The sequence below is a fragment of the Lygodium microphyllum genome, chromosome 6 (assembly GCF_053477565.2).
Source record: "Lygodium microphyllum isolate KBCC chromosome 6, Lygodium_microphyllum_v1.1.10, whole genome shotgun sequence".
In the NCBI taxonomy this organism is placed as follows: domain Eukaryota; kingdom Viridiplantae; phylum Streptophyta; class Polypodiopsida; order Schizaeales; family Lygodiaceae; genus Lygodium; species Lygodium microphyllum.
Window position 1 is genome coordinate 99,393,461 of NC_141140.1, and position 23,767 is coordinate 99,417,227.

The 23,767-nt window shown below is 40.7% G+C and overlaps 1 protein-coding gene and 1 pseudogene across 1 annotated transcript; one reads left to right on the plus strand and one right to left on the minus strand.

Moving 5' to 3' along the window:
• Window positions 1–993: 993 nt before the first annotated feature.
• On the minus strand, window positions 994–1,473 carry LOC148034859 (pentatricopeptide repeat-containing protein At4g18520, chloroplastic-like). Its single transcript, XM_087680723.1, has one exon. The coding sequence runs from the start codon at window positions 1,471–1,473 to the stop codon at window positions 994–996; it is 480 nt and encodes a 159-aa protein (XP_087536849.1).
• A 20,636-nt stretch (window positions 1,474–22,109) lies between these two features.
• On the plus strand, window positions 22,110–23,136 carry LOC148034860 (germin-like protein 8-2 pseudogene; annotated as a pseudogene).
• The last annotated feature ends 631 nt before the right edge of the window (window positions 23,137–23,767 follow it).

Genomic DNA, 23,767 nt, shown 5'->3' on the forward strand with positions numbered 1-23,767 from the left:
ACAAAATCTGTAGAAATGACAAGGAAATCAAAAGGCAATATTTTTCCAGTCCTAGTCACAACCTCAGTGATGGAGGTATACTCTACAATACCTCCACATGCCTGCCTTTCTGTAGGTATTCGGAATGAAGAACGAGACACTCTTTAGCAAAATCAGGCTGAACAATGGATCTTAGTCAGCCATACGGGATCCATCGCGTCGATAAGAACGACATCACTGTGATGTTGGAGAAGCTTCGCAGTGAAGGCGCCACTGATGCCCCATCCCACCATCATCTTCTCAATCGCACTAGCGTCTGTGCCTCCTCTTTGTCAGCCTTCTTTTTCATCGTCCAGTGTTGACTCTCGACTCTTTCATTCCTGCGATTGTTCCTTTATCTTCAATTAAAGATTCATCTTTGATGTCTTCATCACTAGAGTTCCAATTTCATCTTTGTCGCTAGAGCTTCTCCTCATCATCTTCGTCGCCTTCATCAGCTCCAGACGTCCTCCGTTGTTCTTTGAACCTTTGCACATTTTCAATCCTTGTCAGACTTTATTTTCCACCTCGGCTTCAGAGCTCTCCTCGTTGTGCTATAGGACTCCTTCTGCGAGCTTTTTGTTCCCCTTCGATTCTCACCAGGTGTCACTGCTCACCAGCACATTGTCCTTCATCGAGGTAGAAGATGTTGTAATGCCCCTCTTCGACTGCAGGTTGGTTTTCCCTTCGTCTCTCTGTGGCACATTGTCATCATCTTCAATTCTTCTACTGTGTCTTTGTTACCAGCTTTTGTGTCACTACATTGTCGTTTCTCCTCACCATTGCGACACCTTCAACGTTCGTTATTGGACTCTGTACTCATTCACTTCTGACTTCATTCAGCATCGTCTTCCTCGACTATCAGTCCTCTTCTCCGCCTTCTGTAGCAGCTTTGTTCCCCCCCCCCCAGTTTAGGAGATAGGTCAACTTTTTTTTATTTCGAGCCCCCTTTTTCTCTCCAGAAAAGCGGCCCCCTCAGAAAAGCAGTAGATACATACCATCACCAATCGTGCCCACAAACAGATCCCCTTCTAAACCTGATTTTTTAATATGAGCATGTACTTCTCTGCCTTTTTCTACAGCTCCCATCACCCACACACTTTCAAGGAGAGAACAAATGACAGCATCTAGAGAAACTCCTTCTAGTTGCATCTTCTTCACACAGCTCACCACTTCCTCTCCAAACCCATGTTCAGCATAGCCTGGAAACAATGCATTCCACAAAACTACTTCACGGACTGGGAGATTATCAAACACTTGTTGTACATCCATGAGCAAGCCACATTTCGCATATAGATCAACCACTGTGCTACTAATGAAGAGGTCCATTTCCAAACCCTTTCGAACTATTTCACCATATAATGCCCAGCCCATGTCCACATCTTTCTGCTGTACACAAGCCTTGAACAGGGCAACGAATGTGTAACTGTTTGGTTGAACACAGTCATCTTGCATTTTTCTGAAAGAACTGGAAAGCATGTGATAAATCCCCCATGTCAACATAGCCAAGGATAAGGGAACTCCAAGAATACTCATTGCGTTGTGGCAGGCAGTCAAACGTGTGCTGAACATCAAGCAAGCTCCCACATTTGGCATACATATCCACCAGTGTACTTTGATCTGCATCTCTTTGAAACAGATTAGTACTTCCTCACAAAGCCCATAATCGGCATATTCTAAAATGAGTGTAGCCCATGAGACTGCATCTCGAGTTACCAATCTATCAAAAACTCCCTGTTCTTCTACAAGCATGTCACATTTAGCGTACATGTCAACCAGAGCATTATGGATAAGTTCCTCTTGCACTAAACCCCTCTTCACTATATTACCCACGCAGAATAAAAGTGCAAACATAATGATTAAGTATGTACAAAGTATCAAATCCCACACATACAACTTTTTGGTGGATTCCACACCTCAAATGCGCAGCAGTACGACATCCACCCCCTCTAATCCTGCACATCTTCCGGATGGGCCAACTACCCATGATCATTATCATCAAGATCCATGAACAAATCAATCTCTTCATTGTGTATCTCTGGTATTTCAGCAAGATTATTTGTCATATCATCTGTTTCTTCTACTAGAGTTTCTTCTCGTTGCTCTTTTCTTGCAAATTCTTCCAATGCATAATTCTCATCATCTCTTTTCTTGAAAATCTTGATTCTTTTTCCTACAATAGGCACTCTAAGCACTGTCCCATCCAATTCTGTTAGCTCATATGTTGCATTATCAAATATATGTCTGACTATGTACGGTCCAAACCATCTTTTCACCATCTTCCGAAGTGCAGTATGCTGATTTTCAAGGCTGCTATCAAAGACTAATACCCTGTCCCCCTCTTTTATTGCTCTAGGCCGCAAGCGATTCCTGCTATCAAACCTGTCCTTATTTCTTAGTCTAACAACCTTCAACCTGTCAATAGCTAGCTGAATATCCTCTAGTCTTCTCTCCAACTGCCAAATCCGAAGAGCTAAGAGCTCCTCTCTCGTCAAATCCTCCTACCAAGGTAAAACTGACCAAGTCAAAGCACAAGTCTCAGTCGGCATAACCGGTTTCTGACCATACATCAACTCTACGGGCATATATCCTGTGGTAACACTGTGAGTCGTACGATCAGCCCACAAAGCAAATGGTCGAAGTCTCGGCCATTCTCCAATCCGTCCTCTGTATGCTTTGGCTAATGCTTTCACTATCGGCAAATGCCCTCTTTCACTCTTCCCATTTCCCTCTGGATTGTATGCTATGGTTAGAGCCAACTTGATTCCTAGTTGAGAGAAAAACTCCCTAGCTTCATCTGCATCCAATTCACCACGATTTGCAGTGATCTTACCCACAAAGCCATACGTGCAGAAAATTTCTTCCAATAAGAACTTACACACTGCACTAGTGGTCTTCGTTCTCAAAGGTCTGCCCTCAACATGATTGGTAAGATCCTCTCTAGCCAAAACAATATATCTCATCTACCATAGACCCAAAGACATAGTAACCAAGTCAACTACCCACTTATAATGAATGCATAGCGGATAGGTCAGATGAAGCTCATCTCGATGACGCACTACCGAATACATCTGGCAGTCTCTGCAAGTTTCTACAAAGTGAGAAACATCTCTATACATGCCTTTCCACCAATATTTCTCCTTGATTTTCTCATAAGTAGCCCACACTCCTCTATGACCAGCCCAAGGACTCTCGTGAAACTCCCTCATTACCTGTAACTGTGTCTCTTTATCGCAGACAATCCGCAAGGGTAATCCACCTCTTTTCTTCGGATGCTTCCAAAGAAATCCGTCCTTGAGAAAATAACCATAGGCTTTTCTTCTGATCTTCTTGAACTCTTCATCTGTCCATTCATCTCTTTTGCTTAGTGTACTAAGGTACTTGCCAATCTGCAACCAATCTCCAACATAGAGTTCTTCTATGAAAGCCACAATATCATAGACATGGCAAATATGATCAACCACAGCGGCTGAAATTTCTGCATCATCCTCTTCTGCAAGTAGTGTCTCCTCATCATCATATCTGGCTCTAGACAACATATCTGCCACCCACTAGATTATCCTTTCCTACTATATGTTTAAATTCTGGATTTAATGACTTGATGTATGCAATCCATCTCAGCATAGCTATATCCGGAGTAGAGCAACTCGTAATCATACTTATCAATGGCAAGTTATCTATCTCTACCACAACTGAGGCTCCAATAAAGTACTCCTTGTCACATTTGAGAGCCGTAACAATTCCCAGTAATTCCCTCTTGATTTGCGGATATCTCCTCTGTCTCTCGTTTAGGACTTTCGCCCCAAACCGAATAGCATACCTATTTCGATGTGCATCATCTTGACCCATAGCCCAACCTATGCCAATTGGACTACTTCAGTTCAGAGGGTTTAAGTTTGCAACTAGAATAGGCTATGGGATGTGAATCTTGCATGAGGACAACTCCTATTCCTAATCTGCTAGCATCAGTGACTACTAGAAATAATGATTGATTAAAATTAAGTAATTGCAAAATAGGTACATATGTTAAAGCATATTTCAATAAATCAAAATACTTTTGCTGATTGTTAGACCAATGATAGACAATACCTTTCTTTTACAAATTCGTCAAAGGCAATGCAAGCAATGAAAATTTTCTCACAAAATTTCTATAAAAGCTGGCAAGACCTAAGAAAGAACATAACTCATGCATATTTTTAGGAGTTGGCCAATTTAAAATTGCCTCTATCTTTTCAGGATCAACGCGAATACTATCAGAAGAAACAATGTGACCTAAGTATTCAATTTGGGTTTGGAAAAATTCACTCTTGTTAGGGTTAGTATATAATTGATTCTCTTTCAACAATTTAAAAACCAAAGATAGATGTTCACAATGCTCATTCTCATTCTTATTTACTGAAAACCAATATATCATCAAAGAAAACAATCACACAATTATGATACTTCAAAAATATTCGATTCATCATACAACGGAATTTAGCTGGTACATTGGTCAAACCGAAAGGAATAACAAGAAATTCATAATGACCAACTTAAGTTCTAAATGTAGCCTTGAAAATATCAGGTGTATCTGATCGTACTTGATGATAACCAATTTGAGATATAGCTTGCTAAAAATAGTGGCTCCTTGTAGTTTATCCATGAGGTTGTCTACCCTGGGGATCGGATATCTATTCTTAATAGTGATCTTGTTTAGGGCACCATAGTCAATGCACATCGTATAGGTATTATTTTTCTTCTTAACTAATTGGACAAGTGCTCCAAAAGGAGAACTGCTGGGCCTAATGAGTCCTCGGTTCAACAGTTCTTCAACTTGTATTTGGATTTCCTTTTGCTCAATCTGATTGTGTCTATAAGGTGCTTTACATGGTGGTTGAGAATGAGAGATTAAGTCTATTTTATGGTCTCTGGGACATGTAAGTGATAAAGTAGGTGGTAAATCATCAATAGAACAATAAACTCTATATTTGGGATTTTGGGAATTTCCCATCAATATGGAAAAACCAAATCAAAATGGATTTCATGAATTTTGGAAATTTCATTAATTTGGAACTTGGTGCAATTAAACATATTATTGCTTATGGTTGTTTCCAAGAGATTGAAAAAAACTCAAAAAGGTGGTGTTAAAAAATACCTTAGTTTTAATAGCCTTGAAATATTCAAGAAAAATCTTCAGTCAATGGATTCTTGTAGAAAAAAAAAGCCATTGCAATGTGTAGGAATGTGGAGTGAGTGCTATCAGAAATTGGGCTACACAAGTATCAAGTGACAATTGAAAAAGTTAAGAAGAGATCAGGAAAATCTAGTAACTTGCCAGAAAAGCCTTGCTTTGGAGGAGCAAAGGCTAAAAAGTTTCTCTCAGCACCCATCAGTGAGGAAGGGAATGTCATGGTTTGTAGGCTGCATGACTACGATGGGTGGAAAAAGATACATTTTGCAGTTTCCTGATCGAAGTAATGGAGGAAAAACAAGGTTGGACAAAGCTAAGGTTTGGATAAGTCTTAATGAATTGGCTCCCTTACTTCGCAAGATGGTGTTTAACAATGAAGATAAGCAAGAATTTATCGATACTATGCATAGCTTCTACACAAACATGGTGGAAGCGTGAGACAAAAGGTCTATCACACATTACACGATACTAAGTTGATATTTTAAAATTGTATGAATTGTATAAATGATTGAGTATAGTTTTACTCGTGTGATATGTGTCTTTATAGCATATCCTTCAAGCACATGGGCCATACTTTGCAAAAAAGGAAAGCATTGGATTTTGATCCACACAAGTGATGGAAATTTCACATTGGATAGCTTGTGGTGCATACCAAAGAAAAACCGATCATGGTGGAGGGGTGAATGGTAGCACTCCAATGATCCAAGTTCTATCTTGGTGGTATAGGATTATAGTAGCTGATGAAGCTAAACTTTGACAAAAGAGAGAAAATGAAAGTACTGATGAATCGGCTGCAGACATGATGGAATCACGTCGTATCACTAAAAGAGTACATTATAAAGCCTCAAGTGCCAAAGAAAACCATTTCAAGTGGGTAGAAACAAGGCTTCGACAAGGCAGCAAATGGATTCGAAGAGAGCTAAGATAGTAAGATGAGCAATGTGTTCAGTGTGAATGCAATTCATATTTTAAGAGACAAAGAGAGACTGTGTATCTAAGTCAATGAGTCTTACGGTTTAGGGTTATATAAAAGAGAGTTTCACTTTCTATCTTATTCATTGAGTTCTCACATCTCTTATGCAGGAAAGATGGCTAGACCTAAGGTAGTTGCAAATAAGCTTCCAATTCTCAGAGCCCCATATCGTGTTCAATCCCTTTGAGCATCTACTAGCTCAGATGCACCCCCTTCTCAATCTAACCCAGCTTCCTCAAGCCGCCCTCACAAGGATCCTCCTCAGCATCCCCACAAGAAATGCAAGTGGAGGTGAGGTACAATGGCTCTAAGAGAAATTAGAAAGTATCAATGCTCTTTTGATCTCATCATTGCGAAGGTAAGCTTCTTGAGACTTGTTTGCGAGATTGTGCAAGACCTCTACCGCACAAAAGCAGGAGGTGGTTTTTGGCACAAGGTCAAGATAGACCTAATCACTTCACAAAAGAATGTATTCATGCTCTTTAGTGTACTACAAAGGCCTTTTTAGTTGACATGATGACTGATGCTCAACATTGTGTAATACATGTGAAGCGCATCACTATAACTTTCAAGGACTTCCAACTTGTAAGAAATCTTGAAGCAATGAAGGATGCATTCGTTCTAATGAAGTTAACACAATTTGTAATGGTATATTTTTTGGCACAGTGTTCTCCTCGTGCATTGGACATATGACTATGTCCCAGTGCAAAACTGTGGTACGCACCCTTAAAATATGAATTAAATTTTTACTCTTATCCTTTGCTCTCAACTTTGATTGTGCATCTTTGTTGTATTTTCAACTCTTACTTACAATTTTTGCTAGCACTATCAATTTCAATAGAAAAAACATGCAAAAATTACCATTTCTTGTTGCAAACTTTACTCTTGATGCCTCTGTATAGTCAATGTGGTGTGAAGTTTCTAAGGGCCAGTAATTGTGATGTTGATTTCTCTATTATCAATCCATCCAAAATTTTGGTATGGGATCATTTTTAAAATAGTAAACTGTATACGAATGCGACGAAACTTCACACGCGCACTCGTTAGGTAGTCAAGAGCCCTTTTTTCTTTTGAGAAAAAAAAATTCATGTAGACCCCTAGTTTGAGGACTGGTGTCTGGAGCCATTTTCGAGCCAAGAAAGTGGCTCCAGACACCAGACTTCGAACCAAGGGTCTGCAGTGGCAGAAAGTGACTGTAAGCATGTCATCGTTTTAGCCATGGAAAGGCCTCACACCAAGGCCTGCCACTTGAAGCACAAGGTGGAGCTTCCTCTAGTGCAGCAGTAGGCACTCCCCATAGAGCACAATGACCACCACAAAAGAAGAGGAGATGGAAATCGGGCACTGTCACCCTTTGTGAGATAAGGAGAATCCAGCACAGATAGGAGCTTCTCATCTTGAAAAGATCTTTTCATAAGATTGTCCAAGAGGTCATGCAAGACTTGGAGCTCAAAGGGATGGGAAGATTTTGGGCGTGAGTGTGGGATGGCCCACCAATAGGAAGGTGGAGTGTTGTAGCTATGGGGGCCCTAGAAACGGTTGTAGAGGGGTTTCTCATCGACTTATTCGATGATACATAACTAGCGGCCATCCATGTAAAGTGTGCCACAATCATAGATAAAGACATGAACTTTATCGTTCGACTTCGACACGGCAAGGAGACTCCTCCATAGGTTATGAGATTAATGATGGAAGGTTTGTAATGAGTGTTATATCACCATAACATATCAGACGGCCAAAATTTTTTGTATACTCTGCCACATTGGAATATTTTATATATATAAATAATATCTCATGCAATGTGTACTGAATTCAAATAATTGAGTAAAGATGTTTTGTTTTGTTTCTTGAAACACATGACTCTTAATTGTTGTTTAGTGTATGCATGCATCGAAAGTAGTAATACGTGCGTATAAGACTTACGTCATTGCTTATACACAATCGCAAGTACAGTACTACATGTTGACATAATTAAATTGGATTATGTTAACGTATGCGAATGCGTCATTCACATACCATACATTATCGTCACACTTAATCACACATTTATTCAATAAATATTTATTCATAGGGACAAAGTAAAATATCTTATATTCATCAAGAAAAATACATGAGATGGCTGATAGTGGTAGCAGATACAAAAATTCTATAGTCAAAACAAGAACTCTCATTCGTTCCTTGGCTTTTTTATCGGCGGAGAGGAGGGGCCAGCTTCCGATGAAAATAGAAGTTTCTTCTTTGCTTCAAAAGTAACACGCTCCCCCTTCAGCTCTTTCTCTAGGAGAAGCGGATCTAACACTTTAGCAAGGTCACCTAATGTAGCAAGCACACACATTTCTCCACTACGCGTTTGGTCAAACAAATAAAGAAGCTTTGAACACTTGATTAGCACCACCTTCTCTAAGCTAGATGTCACAAGTATCACTCCAGAAGGTCCAAACTTGGTCAACGCTTAAATTTTCATGATTGTTTCTTACCCTCGTGGTAAGCACTTCTTATGGAAGACCATCAAGTCTACAACAAGGTTGCCAATGTACTCCTTCAGAGCTAAATCCTCCATCGATCCGCATGCCGAGCTTCTCCTTGCCTTGATGCAAACTCATCTATATACAGTATGTCCTAAATGACAAAGTCAAATCAAACAATATATTTAGCCACTCACCTAGATTTATCAAAAAGTGACAAAACTTGACGGTAGGGGGCATCGAGTCCCGCGGAGATCACCACCGGTGAAATCTTGGCAAAAAATGATGCCTACAGCTGCCCTGTCCGAAGTCTGGCATTGGCCTTCAGGGGACCCGATGCACCCTATCATCAAGTTTTATCGCATTAAAATATATGGTAGTTCGAAATCTCACCTTCTCTAGATCATCTTGTATCTTCATTTCCTTGTGTGTGAGCAAGGCACCTCTTTGGGCAAAGGGATCTACATACTCCTTGGTAGGAAGCTAAGGCATTGGTCTGAATACATTATGCTATAGTGCTTCAAATACAACATCAGACATAAGGTAATCTTCTTCAACCGAGGTAATATGCTCCTATGCTGCTATGATGGTACTCACTATATCTAAGCTTGTGCCATCATATCTTCCAATCTTTGCCATCGTCTGATGAACATCCATGTAATCATAATCCATCAAGTCTTCCATCAAATCCCTGACTAGGATGGAAAACAACTATTCTTCTTTCATTTCCAAGTATTGCAGCACATCTGATAGAAGCAAGTATTGTACGCCATCTGCTTCAATGGGCATCAAGGAGGCAAGGTTGGTGGCTATTCTGAAGAAGATGGTGCCATGAGAGCCAACCCTTACTCTACCACCACCCAATGCTCCTCCACTACAAGGATTTAAGCTTATAGCGACGGCGCGTAGCGGCATCGCTATTTGCGTCACAAAAGCGACACACAAATAGTGACGCTCCACAGGAAAAAAAAAGGGCCGAAACCGAGCGCGACTTTATTTCACGTTTTTGTGTTTTGTGTTTTGAGAGCGAGAGCGAGGGAGAGAGCGACCATCGTGAGAGAAGGAGAGGAAGAAGACTTGCCGCCGCCACCACTGCCGCCGCCGCCATTGTTCGCAAAGGAGAGGAGGAGTCTTCATCGCAAAGAGGAGCCGCCCCACAGTCGCGCCATATCTCATCGGTGAGTCTCCCTCTCTCTTTCTTTTGCTTGTTTAAGGTTTAAATCACTCTCTTTTTCTTGTTTAGGAGAGGAAATGAGAGAGAAAGAGAGGGAGAGGGAGAGAGAGGGAGAGAAAAAGAAAGAGAAAGAGAAAGAGAAAGAGAAAGAGAAATAGAGGGAGAGGGAGAGGGAGGGGGAGGAAATAAGAGAGGGAGAGAAAGAGAAAGAGAGGGAGAGGGAGGGAGAGTGCATTCTCTCTCTCCCTCTCCCTTTTTCTTTTGGAGAGTGTTAGGATATATTGTGAGAGGCAGAGGAAATGAGAGAGAAAGAGAGGGAGAGGGAGAGGGAGGGAGAGAAAGAGAGAGAGGGAGGGAGAAAGAGAAAGAGAAAAAGAGGGAGAGGGAGAGGGAGGAAATGAGAGAGGGAGAGAAAGAGAAAGAGAGGGAGAGGGAGAGGGAGGGAGAGTGCATTCTCTCGCTCCCTCTCCCTTTTGCTTTTGGAGAGTGTTAGGATATATTGTGAGAGGGAGAGGAAATGAGAGAGAAAGAGAGGGAGAGGGAGAGAGAGGGAGAGAAAGAGAAAGAGATATATACTCAAATGGATAGCTTTATGGAGATGTATGTCTACTCAAATGGATAGCTTTTGTCTACTCAAGATGTAGTCCACCTGTGTGTGTATATATTGGAACGATAACATATCCATGATTATGGTAATGGTATGCACTTTGCTTTTTGTATGGGTACCATTACATCGACTCCTTAAGAGGGATAAAAATTGGTCATACACTTTATAAAGTCTAATTAGGAGATTTAAGATGCACGATAATAGACTTATCGATAATGGTATGCAATATACTTTACCATGGGCCACGTACATTGGTGACTCTTTAAGATGGCTTAAAATTGGTCATATTCTTCATAATGTCCAAGTAGGGGATCTAATTGTGATATGCATAATTCCTTGTTTTTGTATTAACTTTATAAGCATAACAAATTAGTAATCATGCCTTCTAGTGAACGGAAGGACTAAAAGAAAATGATACCCTAGCTAATGGTCATTATGGTACTTCATCAAAATGAACCCAAAAGTATTGCTATAGAAGAAGAATCCCGTAAATTGAGCATAGGATATTTTCTTCAAATGTTATGACTATGAGTAGAATCGATTGGAACAAATTTTATAACTATAGTTGATAAATTTCATAGATGGCATTAATTTTTATACATGGACCTAGGACAAAAAAACCACATTACTAAGATGCTTTTTGTTGAGACTGATTTATTATTAGACTAAGAGATCCTCAATGATGCTCATAAATTTTGTTGACTAGGATTACTTATACTCAAAGCCCTCTAGTGCAATTGTATAAGTAATCCTAGTAGAGCCCCTCTAAGATACTCAAAGTACATAACCTAGAGACCGTAGCTAGGTATATAAGGTATAATGGCCATACAAGAAGACACCTCACTAATTGACTGATCACCACTAAATCCCAAAGAAGAATCGTGTTCCATCCCCTTCAACTCTATATTCACCTCGTGAAGAACTTCATTAATTATAGCATCCTTGTCACCAATCTTTTTGTTGCAATGATGAAGTAACATATTCATCACTTTTCCTTTTAGCATCTAAGGCATTATCCAATCTTTTAGTCAAGTCCAAACATTTAGTCTTCAACTCATGAACCTTATGAACTAATGTTTTTTTTTTACAATAATGAATAATTATCTACCGGAACAAACAAATCCTTGAGCATGGTATATGGCCGAGATATAACATCAATAAATCTCTCAACTACTATGTCCCATGCATTCTCCACATCAATCAATAAAGCATTTCCTATATCTTGAAGTTTAGATTTCAATACCGTGGATGCATCAATATCAAACTCAATGTTTTACAAAATTTGCTTCTCAACCTCTTGCAGAGGCTAAAACCTCTCAAGCAAGAGCTTATCATCAACTTGCAACTTGACATACATCTCCATAAAGCTATCTATTTGAGCCTCGTTTTCCCAAATTGTATTACAAGTCATTAAATTGTTTGTTGTAATGTAGATAAGATGGAAAACGAAGAAGTTCTTGTTGTTCAAGATCGCGAGGCGTATCTTAATCAGCGTGTCCCATGTCCTTGCTCTCAATGCAAGTTGGCAATTAGACAAAAACGCCGATTGTCTATAGAACATGTACGACGATTTGGCGAGTTTCAATCTGAGATCATTGATCAGACGATTGCGGATTTTCAGCAAACAGTAATTTGAAGTTAATATCAATGATGCATTGTACTCGCAAGCTAATTGAAAACCATATACAATAAGATTGGGTCTTGCTGGCAAATTTTCTATCCAGGGAGGTGATGTCTCATCCCAAGGGGGAGTGTACCCTTTGCGGCCAATTAGAAGAGTTCGTGGGTGTGCGATGGATGGAGTGTAGTAGCCAATCCACCACTCGCAAGGCCAATCTATACCATCAATGCCAGAGAAGACAAACAACCTTCTAGACCTACCTACAATCTTGGAGCCTGAGATGGAGGTAATGATCGATGCATTGATTCCCATGGATGTCCAGATTTCTGATCCACTTAGAGAGGAAGCATCCATACCATTATATGATGGGTGCCGAGTATCTCGGTTGAAGACACTGCTTGCACTCTTAAGTGTGCAAGCAAAATACGGGTGGAGCGATACGAGCATGACCGAGTTATTCAGATACCTTGCACATAGGCTTTATTGATTTATTTTTTTGACACTATTATTACAAACATTTATGCTTTTTCAAGGTGTTTTATGATTTTTTTCAGGTTATTAAAATATCATATATTACCACCTGTAAATACTATGCCTGAGTCTCATGATGATGCACGACATGTTTTACGGAAGCTTGGCATGGACTACAATAACATCCATGCATGTATCAACGATTGCATATTGTTTCGAGGAGAATATGAGACTATGGAGACATGTCCAAAGTGTGGTGCTCATAGGTATCGACAGGACTTCCAAGGGCAAACCATCTCTCAAAAAGTTCTCAGACACTTTCCGCTCATCCCCCACATAAACCACATGTTTCATACGTCCAGCATAGCGAGCTTGACAACGTGGCATGTGCAGAATAGGTCCACGGATGGAGTTCAACAAATATCAGCGGATTCGTGCGCATGGAGCCACATTGACTCTACCTTTTCAGGCTTTGCATGAGAGCCAATGAATCTTCAGCTCGGTCTCATAATGGATGGCGTGAACCCATTCGGTCTGTGCTCAACTTCTTACAGTGTGTGGCCTATAGTCCTTGTCAACTACAACATCCCTCCATGGCTTTCTATGAAGAAAGGACATCTCATCCTTAGCTTGCTCGTCCCAGGCCGCTACAAAGTAAAAAAGATGGACGTGTATCTTCGTCCATTAGTCGATGAGCTTAAGATTTTGTGGGAGGAGGGGGTCACTGTGCAAGATATGAGCAAGCGCGATGGTCGGCGGTAAGCCAATATTCGAGCCATTCTCATGTGGACGATGCATGACTTTCCAGGATTGGGAGAGTGCTCAGGTGAGCAGGCCTCCGTTCTCGCTGGTAATATCTATATTTTATCTCATTCAATCAAGTATTCACTAGGTCGTGGTGTTGGAACAGGTCTGGTTACCTCAGGTTATCATGCATGTCCATTGTGCGGGCCACAATTAGACTCCCGAAGGTCACAAACCATGAAGAAGATGGTATATCAAGGACATGCCGCTTTCTTTCCGGAGAATCATGAACTCAGGGAAGGTTTCCTTGGACGACCTCCAACACGTATGAACGCCGCAAGCTTGTACGAGCTGAAAATGGTCCACGTGGAATCACATCCAAATGGAATGCGATGGTTCTCAGTTTTCTATGAGTTGCCATATTGGACCCACTTATAGGTCAACCACTTGTTGGATCCCATGCATATTTTCAAGAATGTGGGCAGCTTGCTATGGGACCACATCACAGGAAAGAGAGATACTATAGGGGCACGAATGGATTTGAAGGAGGTAGGTAAGATGGAGGCGCTTTGGCCGCAGTCGAGTGCTGATGGTCGCGTGCAGCTTTGTCACACTCCTTGGGTTTTGTCGACTAAAGAAGAGCGCATTGTGAAGCAAGTAATCAAGTCTATCCGCACTCCGACAGGTGTGATGCGTTCTCTCAGGTCCGCATTTTCTAAAGACGACCAATTGTCGGGGCTAAAATCCCATGATTGGGATAAGATATATCAGGTTTGTGCTACAAATGGATTGTAATTAGCGTGGGCATTTTGCAATGTGGAAAGTGGCCATTAGTCATAATGCTTTCTCATTTGTGGCAGTTTGTCCTATCGATCACGATCGCACGATGCCTTACTCCAAAAATTCGCGAGGCCATTTACAAGTTTTTGACTTTGGTGCAATGGATCTCACAAAAAGAGATTAAGACGTCCTCTATTAAATCCGCGAGACGGGGAGCAGTGGAGACGGTCTGTCTCTTTGACAAATACATGCCCACTAGCATGCTCACGATACAAATCCATCTTCTTGTGCATCTTATGGACGAAGTGGAGATTGCTGGACCTGTCTATGCATGATGGATGTTCTTCCTAGAGTGCTTCATGAAAACCCTAAAAGGCTTTGTGAGACAACAAGCTCCGCCAGAAGGTAGCATGGCCGAAGGTTGGTTGGTGTCAGAGGCGTTAGTGCATATTTCACAATGGCTACCAATGGTGGAACGAGTCAATGAAATGCTATGGTCACTGAAGATGATGATAGACTGAATGGAGATGTGGTGGTTGGAAATGGGGTAGAAAAAAGAATGGATGCCTCAATGGAAGAGAAAGTGAATCGCTTTTGTATGTTGCACCATGCCTCCATGAAGACGTGGCTCGCCAAGTACCAGATTGCAAGGCAAGAACGAGAGGAAGCGCGAGCTAAATTCCGATCATGAACGCGTCATCGATCGATTTGATATCCCAAAGGCATGGAGGAGATGCCGCGGTTTATGTCAACGCGATGGTTGCATGGAGCCTTGACCGCAGCATCTCGCGAAGGGACAGAGGTCTCAATGGAGGAGTGGGAATTCTCGAGGGGATGTAGTCCAAAGGTGATGAGGGGTTTAGAATCTGTTGTATCTAAATTTTATATGTGACATCTAATTTGAGTCTTTCAATGTACAGTACAAAATATATAGTGCAGCGTGGTCGCGCGGACGGCATTTTCGCGTGGAGCATATTGACAAAATGCGCTCCATAATGGACTGTGGTGTCATTGCAAGGTTCGAGCAAGAGAGCCGGCGACGAGCAACGGATCCAAACACGGTTGTGGATGAAATGGAGTATTTTGGGAACTTGCAAAGTATTATTACGGTGGATTACCGTAGCTTCTCCATGATACTATTCGATGTGCAGTGGTTCAAAGTGGTACTTGGAGGAGCTGGAGCAACAGTTCGACGAGGTCCATCTGGATTTCTCAAAATAGATTCTGAAAAAAAATGGACGGATTTGCACGACACCTTTATGTTGCCGGCCCATTGTGAACAGGTGCATGGAGTCATTTGCTTGCTAATTTTATTATGACATGGTTTATGTCACAATGATTTGAATCCATTTGTACGTGTTTGTGAACAGGTAATCTTCTATCCAAACCCCCGACAACCTCGATGGTGGTATGTTATACCTTCAACTCCCCAAAGTGCGAGAGTATATGATATTCGTGATGTTCCGAGCATAGATGAAGATAATATGGAAATAGAGGGGTTGATATTGCAAGGGGTGGAGGCCGTCGAAAGCTTGGAGCCACCATCGGCTAACAATGATGGAAATACAAGAGTCCAAGAATTTTTTGAGAACGAGGCGAACTCATTCTTTTGTGGTGACATGTCTATCGACCTTCCAGTGTATGCGGAGTTGTGTCAGGAGATTAGCATGGGACCATAGGATACTTCATACTTGGAGCATCCACTTACTCAATTTGTTGACCAATCTCTTATAAAGGTACATAAGATATGCATTTTAAGAGAGATTTTTTTAAAATGATTTATATTACTATGCTTTGTATGATTTAAATTGATTATTCTAACATCATTTTTTATCTGTGCAGGTGACATTTTCAGGATGAGTTGAGGGATGAGCGATGAGGAGTTTGCAGGACATCTTCGCACGCATATCTCCAAACCAGCTCACGAGATTCAGAGAGATGGCAGACCAGGAGCTGTCTCGTTCTTCGTCAGGGCGCTCTACTAGATTTGCTTTAGTGCAATCAGATGCTTCGGCTTTGAGCAGAGGATCTCGACGCTCACGACTTGGGTCAGAGGGAGGGAGTGCATCAGGATCAGGGGGATGCTGTTGTGGAGACACGGATGTGGTGTGTCTGTCTCGTTGTTCAGCTGGGTCACCTCCAGGATTTGTCACACCTGTGGGGACGTCTACTCCAGTTACTCCGGATTTTGCGCAGCCATCAGCAGGTGGTATACCTTTGGGTGCCACCCCTTTAGGTGCCACTTCGAGAGAGATTACCCCTGTCGGTACACCGGATGTAGAGGGTTGTCCTGGATATGTCCAAGAGCGTGGACGCAGATGGAAGAGGACCCATCTTAGGCAGACTCCTAGGGGTTATGGATATCTGGTCGATAGTAGGTCAGGAGCCATCATCATGAATGATGAGGGGAGGAGGGTGATGGCTCGCATGAGAGGGTTGTGCCAACAAGTTTCTCGGCACAACGTCTTGGATCATTGGAAGAACATACCGAAGGGGAGCAAGGACTACATAGTAGCATCCTTGCACGAGGAGTTTTCAGTGCCAACCGTAGTAGATAGATTCTCTACGGGCTAGATGATGGATTGCATGCATGCATACATGTCACATAGACGATTCGACGCACGCAAGGCAATCAAGAGTGGGGCTGCAAAGCCCGAGTGGTTAGATGCAGATGACTAGCGCCGACTGAGGGAGGAGGCTACAGATTCTCCAAGACGTTGGAGTTAGCAGCGCAAGGCGGCGAGGGCACGACTCGAGGCCGGAGTGTTACATCGTCTTGGGAGTGGCAGCCACAGGATATATTTGGAGGACTTTGTAAGTTTTTCTTTTGTTTTGCTTGTTTGTTTTTTTGAAATATTCTTTATACTGACAATCATGTTTTTAACAGTTAGCATTTTGTTTTCTTTGCAGCACTCCATTACAAATCGCAATCCGATAGGCCTTGAGACTCAATATGCAGAGAGGCACGGTCTCAATGCATTGATCGACCGATTGTATAGACGCGGCGGCCCTGTAAGTCACTCATCTTTCTTGTCCGTAGTTACCATGAGATATTTGAATGCATTATTATATGGTGGATTGATGTGTTGTTTCTTTTTTTGCAGAGTCCGTTCGATGCTCCTTTGCGGCGGGACGAGCTTTCAGGGGACGAGGATTTGTAGCTCGCCCTTGGATCCTTGGAGCTTACACACCTTTATTTTTTAGCCGCCTGATCTATGTAGACATTTTCTATGTATAAGTGATATCCTGTCATGATTGTACCAATCGCTTTTATGCAATCATGTATTTATTTCATGTATCAGTTTTATGATTTCATTATACATTATTTTTGTTTGCAAGCGCTTTGTATACAGTAGTGCAGAAACTATTTTGTATGGCTCTCATACAGCACATAGTGCTATATGTGGCAGGGCCGCTTGCTGCCCTGCCACAAAATTTTTTAAATCCCTGTTACCGTCGCTATTAGCGTCGCAAATTTTACTGCTCGCATCGCTATTGCCGTCGCTATGCGCGTCGCAAAACGTGGCTATCAGCGTCGCTATTGGTGTCGCTATCAGCGTCACATTTGATACCAATACCAATGTTTCTATGGCGTCGTTAATAACGATGTTTTTTGCGACGATGGGGGCAAATTTTGTTGTTTGTATTTTCGTCGCTTTAAACGTCAGTATAAGTCCTATATCTTGTAGTGCTCTTTAACATTTAAGAGCTCTTCAATTGGTTCTTCTCCTGTGTATGTAATAGCAACAACCTGTGGAGCTGTATCTTCATTGCTCTTCTCCTCCAGGGGTGTATCCAATGTAAGGAGGCAAATTGCCAATGTGCAATCACACTCCATGAGATCCAAAGGTGTTGTACTTGGTGCACTGTCCATGGGAACAGTGCATACTCTGTGCGAAGGATCCATGTGGGCTAGACACCTATTCAACACTTTTTGGTGATTCTTTCCTACATGAAATACCATGAGTTGTTCCAGAGACACCCAAGTCATGTTCAATCCATCGATGGAGTATGTGCAGGTAGATATGTCATTTCATTTAATTATAGGGCATGGAAACTCACAACATATAGAGGGCTATTAATTATGCACATGTAGTAGGAAAATTTCTTAAGCTAGCAAAATCTTGGGCAAAAATTTCTCATTTGCTTCATTTCTAGATTCAATTGGATTTTAGTGTCCATCTAATGTACTCAAAATTTTTGTAACATGGCTACTGTATATGACTTGAGTTTATTAGCCTTTTTAGCTTGCCAAATTCCATGCCATTGTACTCATTGTCACGTTTCTTATCTTTACTTATGTGCAGCCTATGTATAAAATGAAATAGTTTCAAATATCTTATTGACTTTATATAGAAAGCATTTAGAATGATCATTATCTCCATATGCCATATTTAAGAGTTTCTATATTATACTCTTTTTTTTGTGTGTATGTGTATTGCTAAATGAAGTGAGGAAACCAATTCACACGAATGCTTGCAAGAAATTTATAGTACAAATGAGAGTCGTGCTCATAGTATTACTTTTATAATAAAATTGCAAATACATGAGGTTATCAATGCAGAACCTTATGATTGCCTAGTTACTAATAGAACATGGTATACAATCAGATATGAAGGGGTTTGCACATGGTACCTTTAAACTAGTCAGAATGGTGATTAATAAGCATCAATGTAAACAAACCTATTATGCACGTGTCGGGGCTACAACTCAGTTGCCATTCATGTCACCATATCCTATAATATACCTTGTATATATCAAAGGGATTAGACCGGTCTACCTCGACAACCTTAGATCCTAATCCACAATAAAAAGCTAAATCTTACCAAGTTAATTTTCAAATAATGCACCATGGAAAAGGAGAAATATAACCATAGATAAGATACCATGCTATTATGATACAAGGTGGAAAAGTGGGGTATGTTTCAGCCTTATAGAACTTGTTTTCCATAAAGAATAAGTCATGAGACAATCAATAGAAAAGCACATACCACATTCATGGAAGGCTAGGAGTACCATTGTGGGATCTTAATACCCCCTATTTTTACAAGTAGCTTACTGCAAGTTTGATCAAGCTAATCCCTTTCATATAGTTAACATTGGTCTATATATCCATATACAATGTAGGCCAACACTTGTATTGTGTCACGAAGGCTATTATGGATGAAATCGCAATGCAAGGTGAGAGAGAGATAGGGCTAGGGAAGATAGGAAGCAATAATAATAGGAGTTATCATACATTACTTGGGCAGAGAAGGAAACATTTACATGTTTTTTTATGTGACAAAAACGTATTGAAAGGTTACTGGCTTATAGCGCTTGTTAATTTTATGGTCTAGAAAAATTAATTCTATCTCTGATAGGTGTGATAAATTAGCTATAGGAAAAGGTAAAGACATAGCTAAATAGTCCATAAAGGCACATTATATCATGGGACTCAAATAATTCATCAATCCTACCAAATTGAGAAAAGGAGAGGCCAACCATGCTGAGTGAAGAAGTGGCTAGCTCACAAGGGCCAAGTTGGACAATATGGTGTAGTAATTAGCCTTGGTAATCATCTAAGTGCAACTACATTCTTTATGAATATAGAGATTATCCAACAAAGGATGCTTATCTCCATAGAAGAACATATAGATTACCATAGTAGTTTACGTGGATGGGGCTTTGGCCATCCAACCAAATATGCAAGTGTAGTAACTACTAGGATCATGAGTTGCACAATAGTATTTGTTCATACAAGGGGCCCAATGAATGCCATACCACAATATGTGCTATTAAAACATACAAAAGGAGCTACCATTGTTGGTCTTATATCTAGGAAATCCAACCAATGCCATAGAAGCCACACACTAGTGGTAAATACACTTCCATTAGTGTATGGGTGTTAAGCTTTTAGTTCTTGCATTCAAGCTAGGAAGTGAAACCCCACTAACAAGAGCAAATTCGTACAAGTTAAATAGTAATTACAATCTATATTTGCCAAAGGATGTGTTGTAGTGAGGAGGGTTCGCTTGTGTGTGGGTTTGGTTTTACATTCTCGTATACATTCCGCACAAGGGCAAGTAAGACATGTCTTAAATGATCTCATTAGCATATGATAATGTGGTGCTACTTTTCTTGTTCACTCGTAAATATGATATTATAAATGAAATTTCACAATTACCATCGTTTTAATGCATCATCTTCAAAGAAAAAGATGTCTAATTAGTGTACAATGCAAAGGTCTCTATCAAACAAGTTTATTAAGCTTGTTTCACTTTCCCATATGCACACATGGTTGATGTTTACAAAAGTTAAATGCCTAATCATTTGTTTTCAAATAACCTTGTGCGTGTAGTGTAATAGAGTTGCATTACAATCAACTACTTTACTATTTTAGAATATGCCTTCTTGCAAGTGTAAAAACTTAGTTATAGAAATATTTTGAACTTCTTTTAAACATCCTTGATAACTATTTTGTTAGTATGCATGCATGAGTATATATCCCTACATGCATAGATATTTGGAAAGGTTATATCTTTAACATCCATACATATGCGTGTCTATACACACATATAAATATGTACCCATGTGTAGCTTACACATGTATTGCCCATCCCCTTGAGGTGGCTACTCTTGAATATATTTGTGTATCACATGGGTTCAAAACAAGTGCTCTAAAAATACTATTTTAATATATAGATTGGTGTCATATAAAGGAGTTACTTATAGATTGAATAAATAAGGGTTGTGTTTTATTTTCGAGGATGCACCTATTAAAAATAATTTGTATAATGTATGCTGAAAGGGTATTAAGAAGCACCAATTCTCTACGTGTTGTAAGGCTATAAAATGACTCGTTTTACTTTACTAAAATTAGTGTTTTTTCCAAAGTATAATTGAAAACCCCATTTTGTAAATATAATCCTTTAAATTTTACTAAGTAAAATACCAATTCCTTTGAATTCACATGGTATCTCACATGTTCTATAAATTGAACTCCCTAGGTTTTATTCAAGAAAAATTGAAAGATAAGGCTATGTATAAACAAGCCTTGAACTCACGTGATATACAGGATATATATGTAGTGAATCCCTCGAGCCCACTCTCCAGTTGCACATATCTATGCACACGTGTACACACACACAAATAGAGTTGTTGAGAAAATTCCTAAACCAAATCAAATATACATAATATAACATGATAGATAAAATTTTAAGAGATCTTTAAGTATATATTACTATTAACTTGTAAAACAAAAACTTAAGACTGAGCAAAAGATGAACTTGATATGTGTAATTTAAGAAGCTCATTTCTTAATATCTATCCAAATTTCTCTATTATTTTAGCACCTTTATAACTATTCCTATGTAAATTTCCCATGTGGTTATTATATCTGAACTTAGACTCCACTTTTACCTTGGCAGGCCCTTATGATTACATCACCTTGTTACATTGTGGAATACTCTTGCCCATAAGAATGGAACTCTTGACCTTGGGTTTATTAGACCATCTCACTACATTCTATCTAGCAAGTCTTGGGTTATATTGCATTGTCTTGCACATTACAAGAATAACATTAGTTTATGTTATTAATCACAATATTAGATGGATTAATGATGTAAATATGAAAATCCCCAAGCTCACACCTTGTAGTGGCCATTACCATAAACGGGCAACGCTCATGAAAACATGTTTTCTATCCGTTTTGGAAAAACATCGTAGAAGTTGGAAAACTTCATTAAACTACGCGTGTGACAAGAAAGCCTATGAGAAAGGATTCTCCACCAAGTCGTAGGCTGGAGCGACTGGAAGCATTCCATGAACGCGTGAAGGACGACTTCGTAGGTATTTTACATTAGAAAAATACTTTTTCCATACACGTTAGCTGAAACGTAGAGTCTCTTATTTTAATGTTAATCAGACCAGATAAAACCTGCTTTGCGACGAAAAACCTCCCCGTGTGATTGGATCCACAAGAGCATGAAAGACCTGGTAAACAAGCTCATGACCTGGCACACGGATGATTATCCACGCATCTAGCTCGTACTACTTATATGCAATCGAGGGCTCCATCTTCCCACCATTCGATCAGCGGCGCAGCAGTTGTTCACTCCTAGACGTTAGAAAGCCCCATTTGTGCTTGCTGAAAAGCGTGATCTGTTTATACAGTATTCGCTGATCGGAAGAGGTTAATTACCTAGTAGAGAACCATTCGGGCCCCTGCTTTCTCATACCTACCGTCCTGATTCACCATACGCGATACTGTATCCATGGCATCATCACTAAAGCTTGCTATGCTAATTGTAGCTATCACGTTGGCGCAGCAGCTCGTCGACCCGATATCTCGCACTGAGGCGGCGGACGAGGACCCCTTGCAGGACTTCTGCGTGGCTGATCAGTGGGCGCAGGCGGCCGGAATCACAACCGTGAACGGTCTGCTGTGCAAGAATCCCCAACAAGTGGAGGCCAAGGACTTCGCCTCTCCTCTGCTTCGCCAGGAAGGCCAGTTTAACAAGGCGCTCGGCTCCGCTGTGCAGCTGGCGTCGGCCCTTACCTTCCCTGGACTCAACACCCAAGGCCTGTCCGTGGCCCGCATCGACTTCGCGCCCAATGGTGGGCTCAACCCTCCACACGTCCACCCGCGTGCCACCGAGGTTCTCTTCCTTGCCGAGGGCACGCTTGTGGTAGGCTTCGTCTCCACCACCAACAACACCCTCTTCCAGCAGACCCTGTACAAGGGCGATCTCTTCGTCTTTCCCCGCGGCCTCGTCCACTTCCAGATCAACCCGGACAAGAAGAAGCCTGCCCTCGCTATCTCCGCGCTCAACAGCCAGAACCCGGGCACCTCCCAGGTCGCCCCCGCTCTGTTCGCCGCCAAGCCTCCCCTGCCCGAGGACGTGCTGCAGACCGCCTTCGCCATCGACAAGGACGAGGTTTATAGCCTCATTAAAAACGTCGCCACGACACTGCCGTGATCATGTTAATTCGTGTCACACCCTCTCAACACATCGTTGCTACACAGTCGAGGTTTACAACCTCATTAAGAGTCGCTACCATACTTTTGGAAATCATAAAAAGTAATCCATCGATCGAGAGGTCACAAAAACATCCTGATATATGTCGCACTATGTTAACACATTATTGCTAATACAAATCAATATTCTTTGGCATTATTGTTATAGAATCGATATTGTTGCCATTACCTTTCTTCAATATTGTGCCCAACATTTACAAATTGGGAAATCATAAAAAATAATCCATCAATAGGTCACAAAAATATGAGGATTCATGTTCCCTAATTCCTAAGTTTGTTAATGAAAAGATTTATCGAAACGGGAAGCACAAATAATGTTATGGAAGAAAAATCATTCTATATAATATAGCTACTATAAATATCATAATAATCACTATTATTATTATTACTACCTTATTGAATTTTTAAACTTCCCATTATGCAAACGAAGCACTATTAAGTTTACTAAAAAATGCCATTCTATTTATAAAGTTTCAAAATTTTGCATGTGCAGTAGAAAATATAGTTTCCATGAACATTACTGCTACTGCTGCTGCTGCTGCTGCTCCTCCTCCTCCTCCTCCTCCTCCTGAGGATTCATGTTCCCTAATTCCTAAGTTTGTTAATGAAAAGATTTATCGAAACGGGAAGCACAAATAATGTTATGGAAGAAAAATCATTCTATATAATATAGCTACCATAAATATCATAATAATCACTATTATTATTATTACTACCTTATTGAA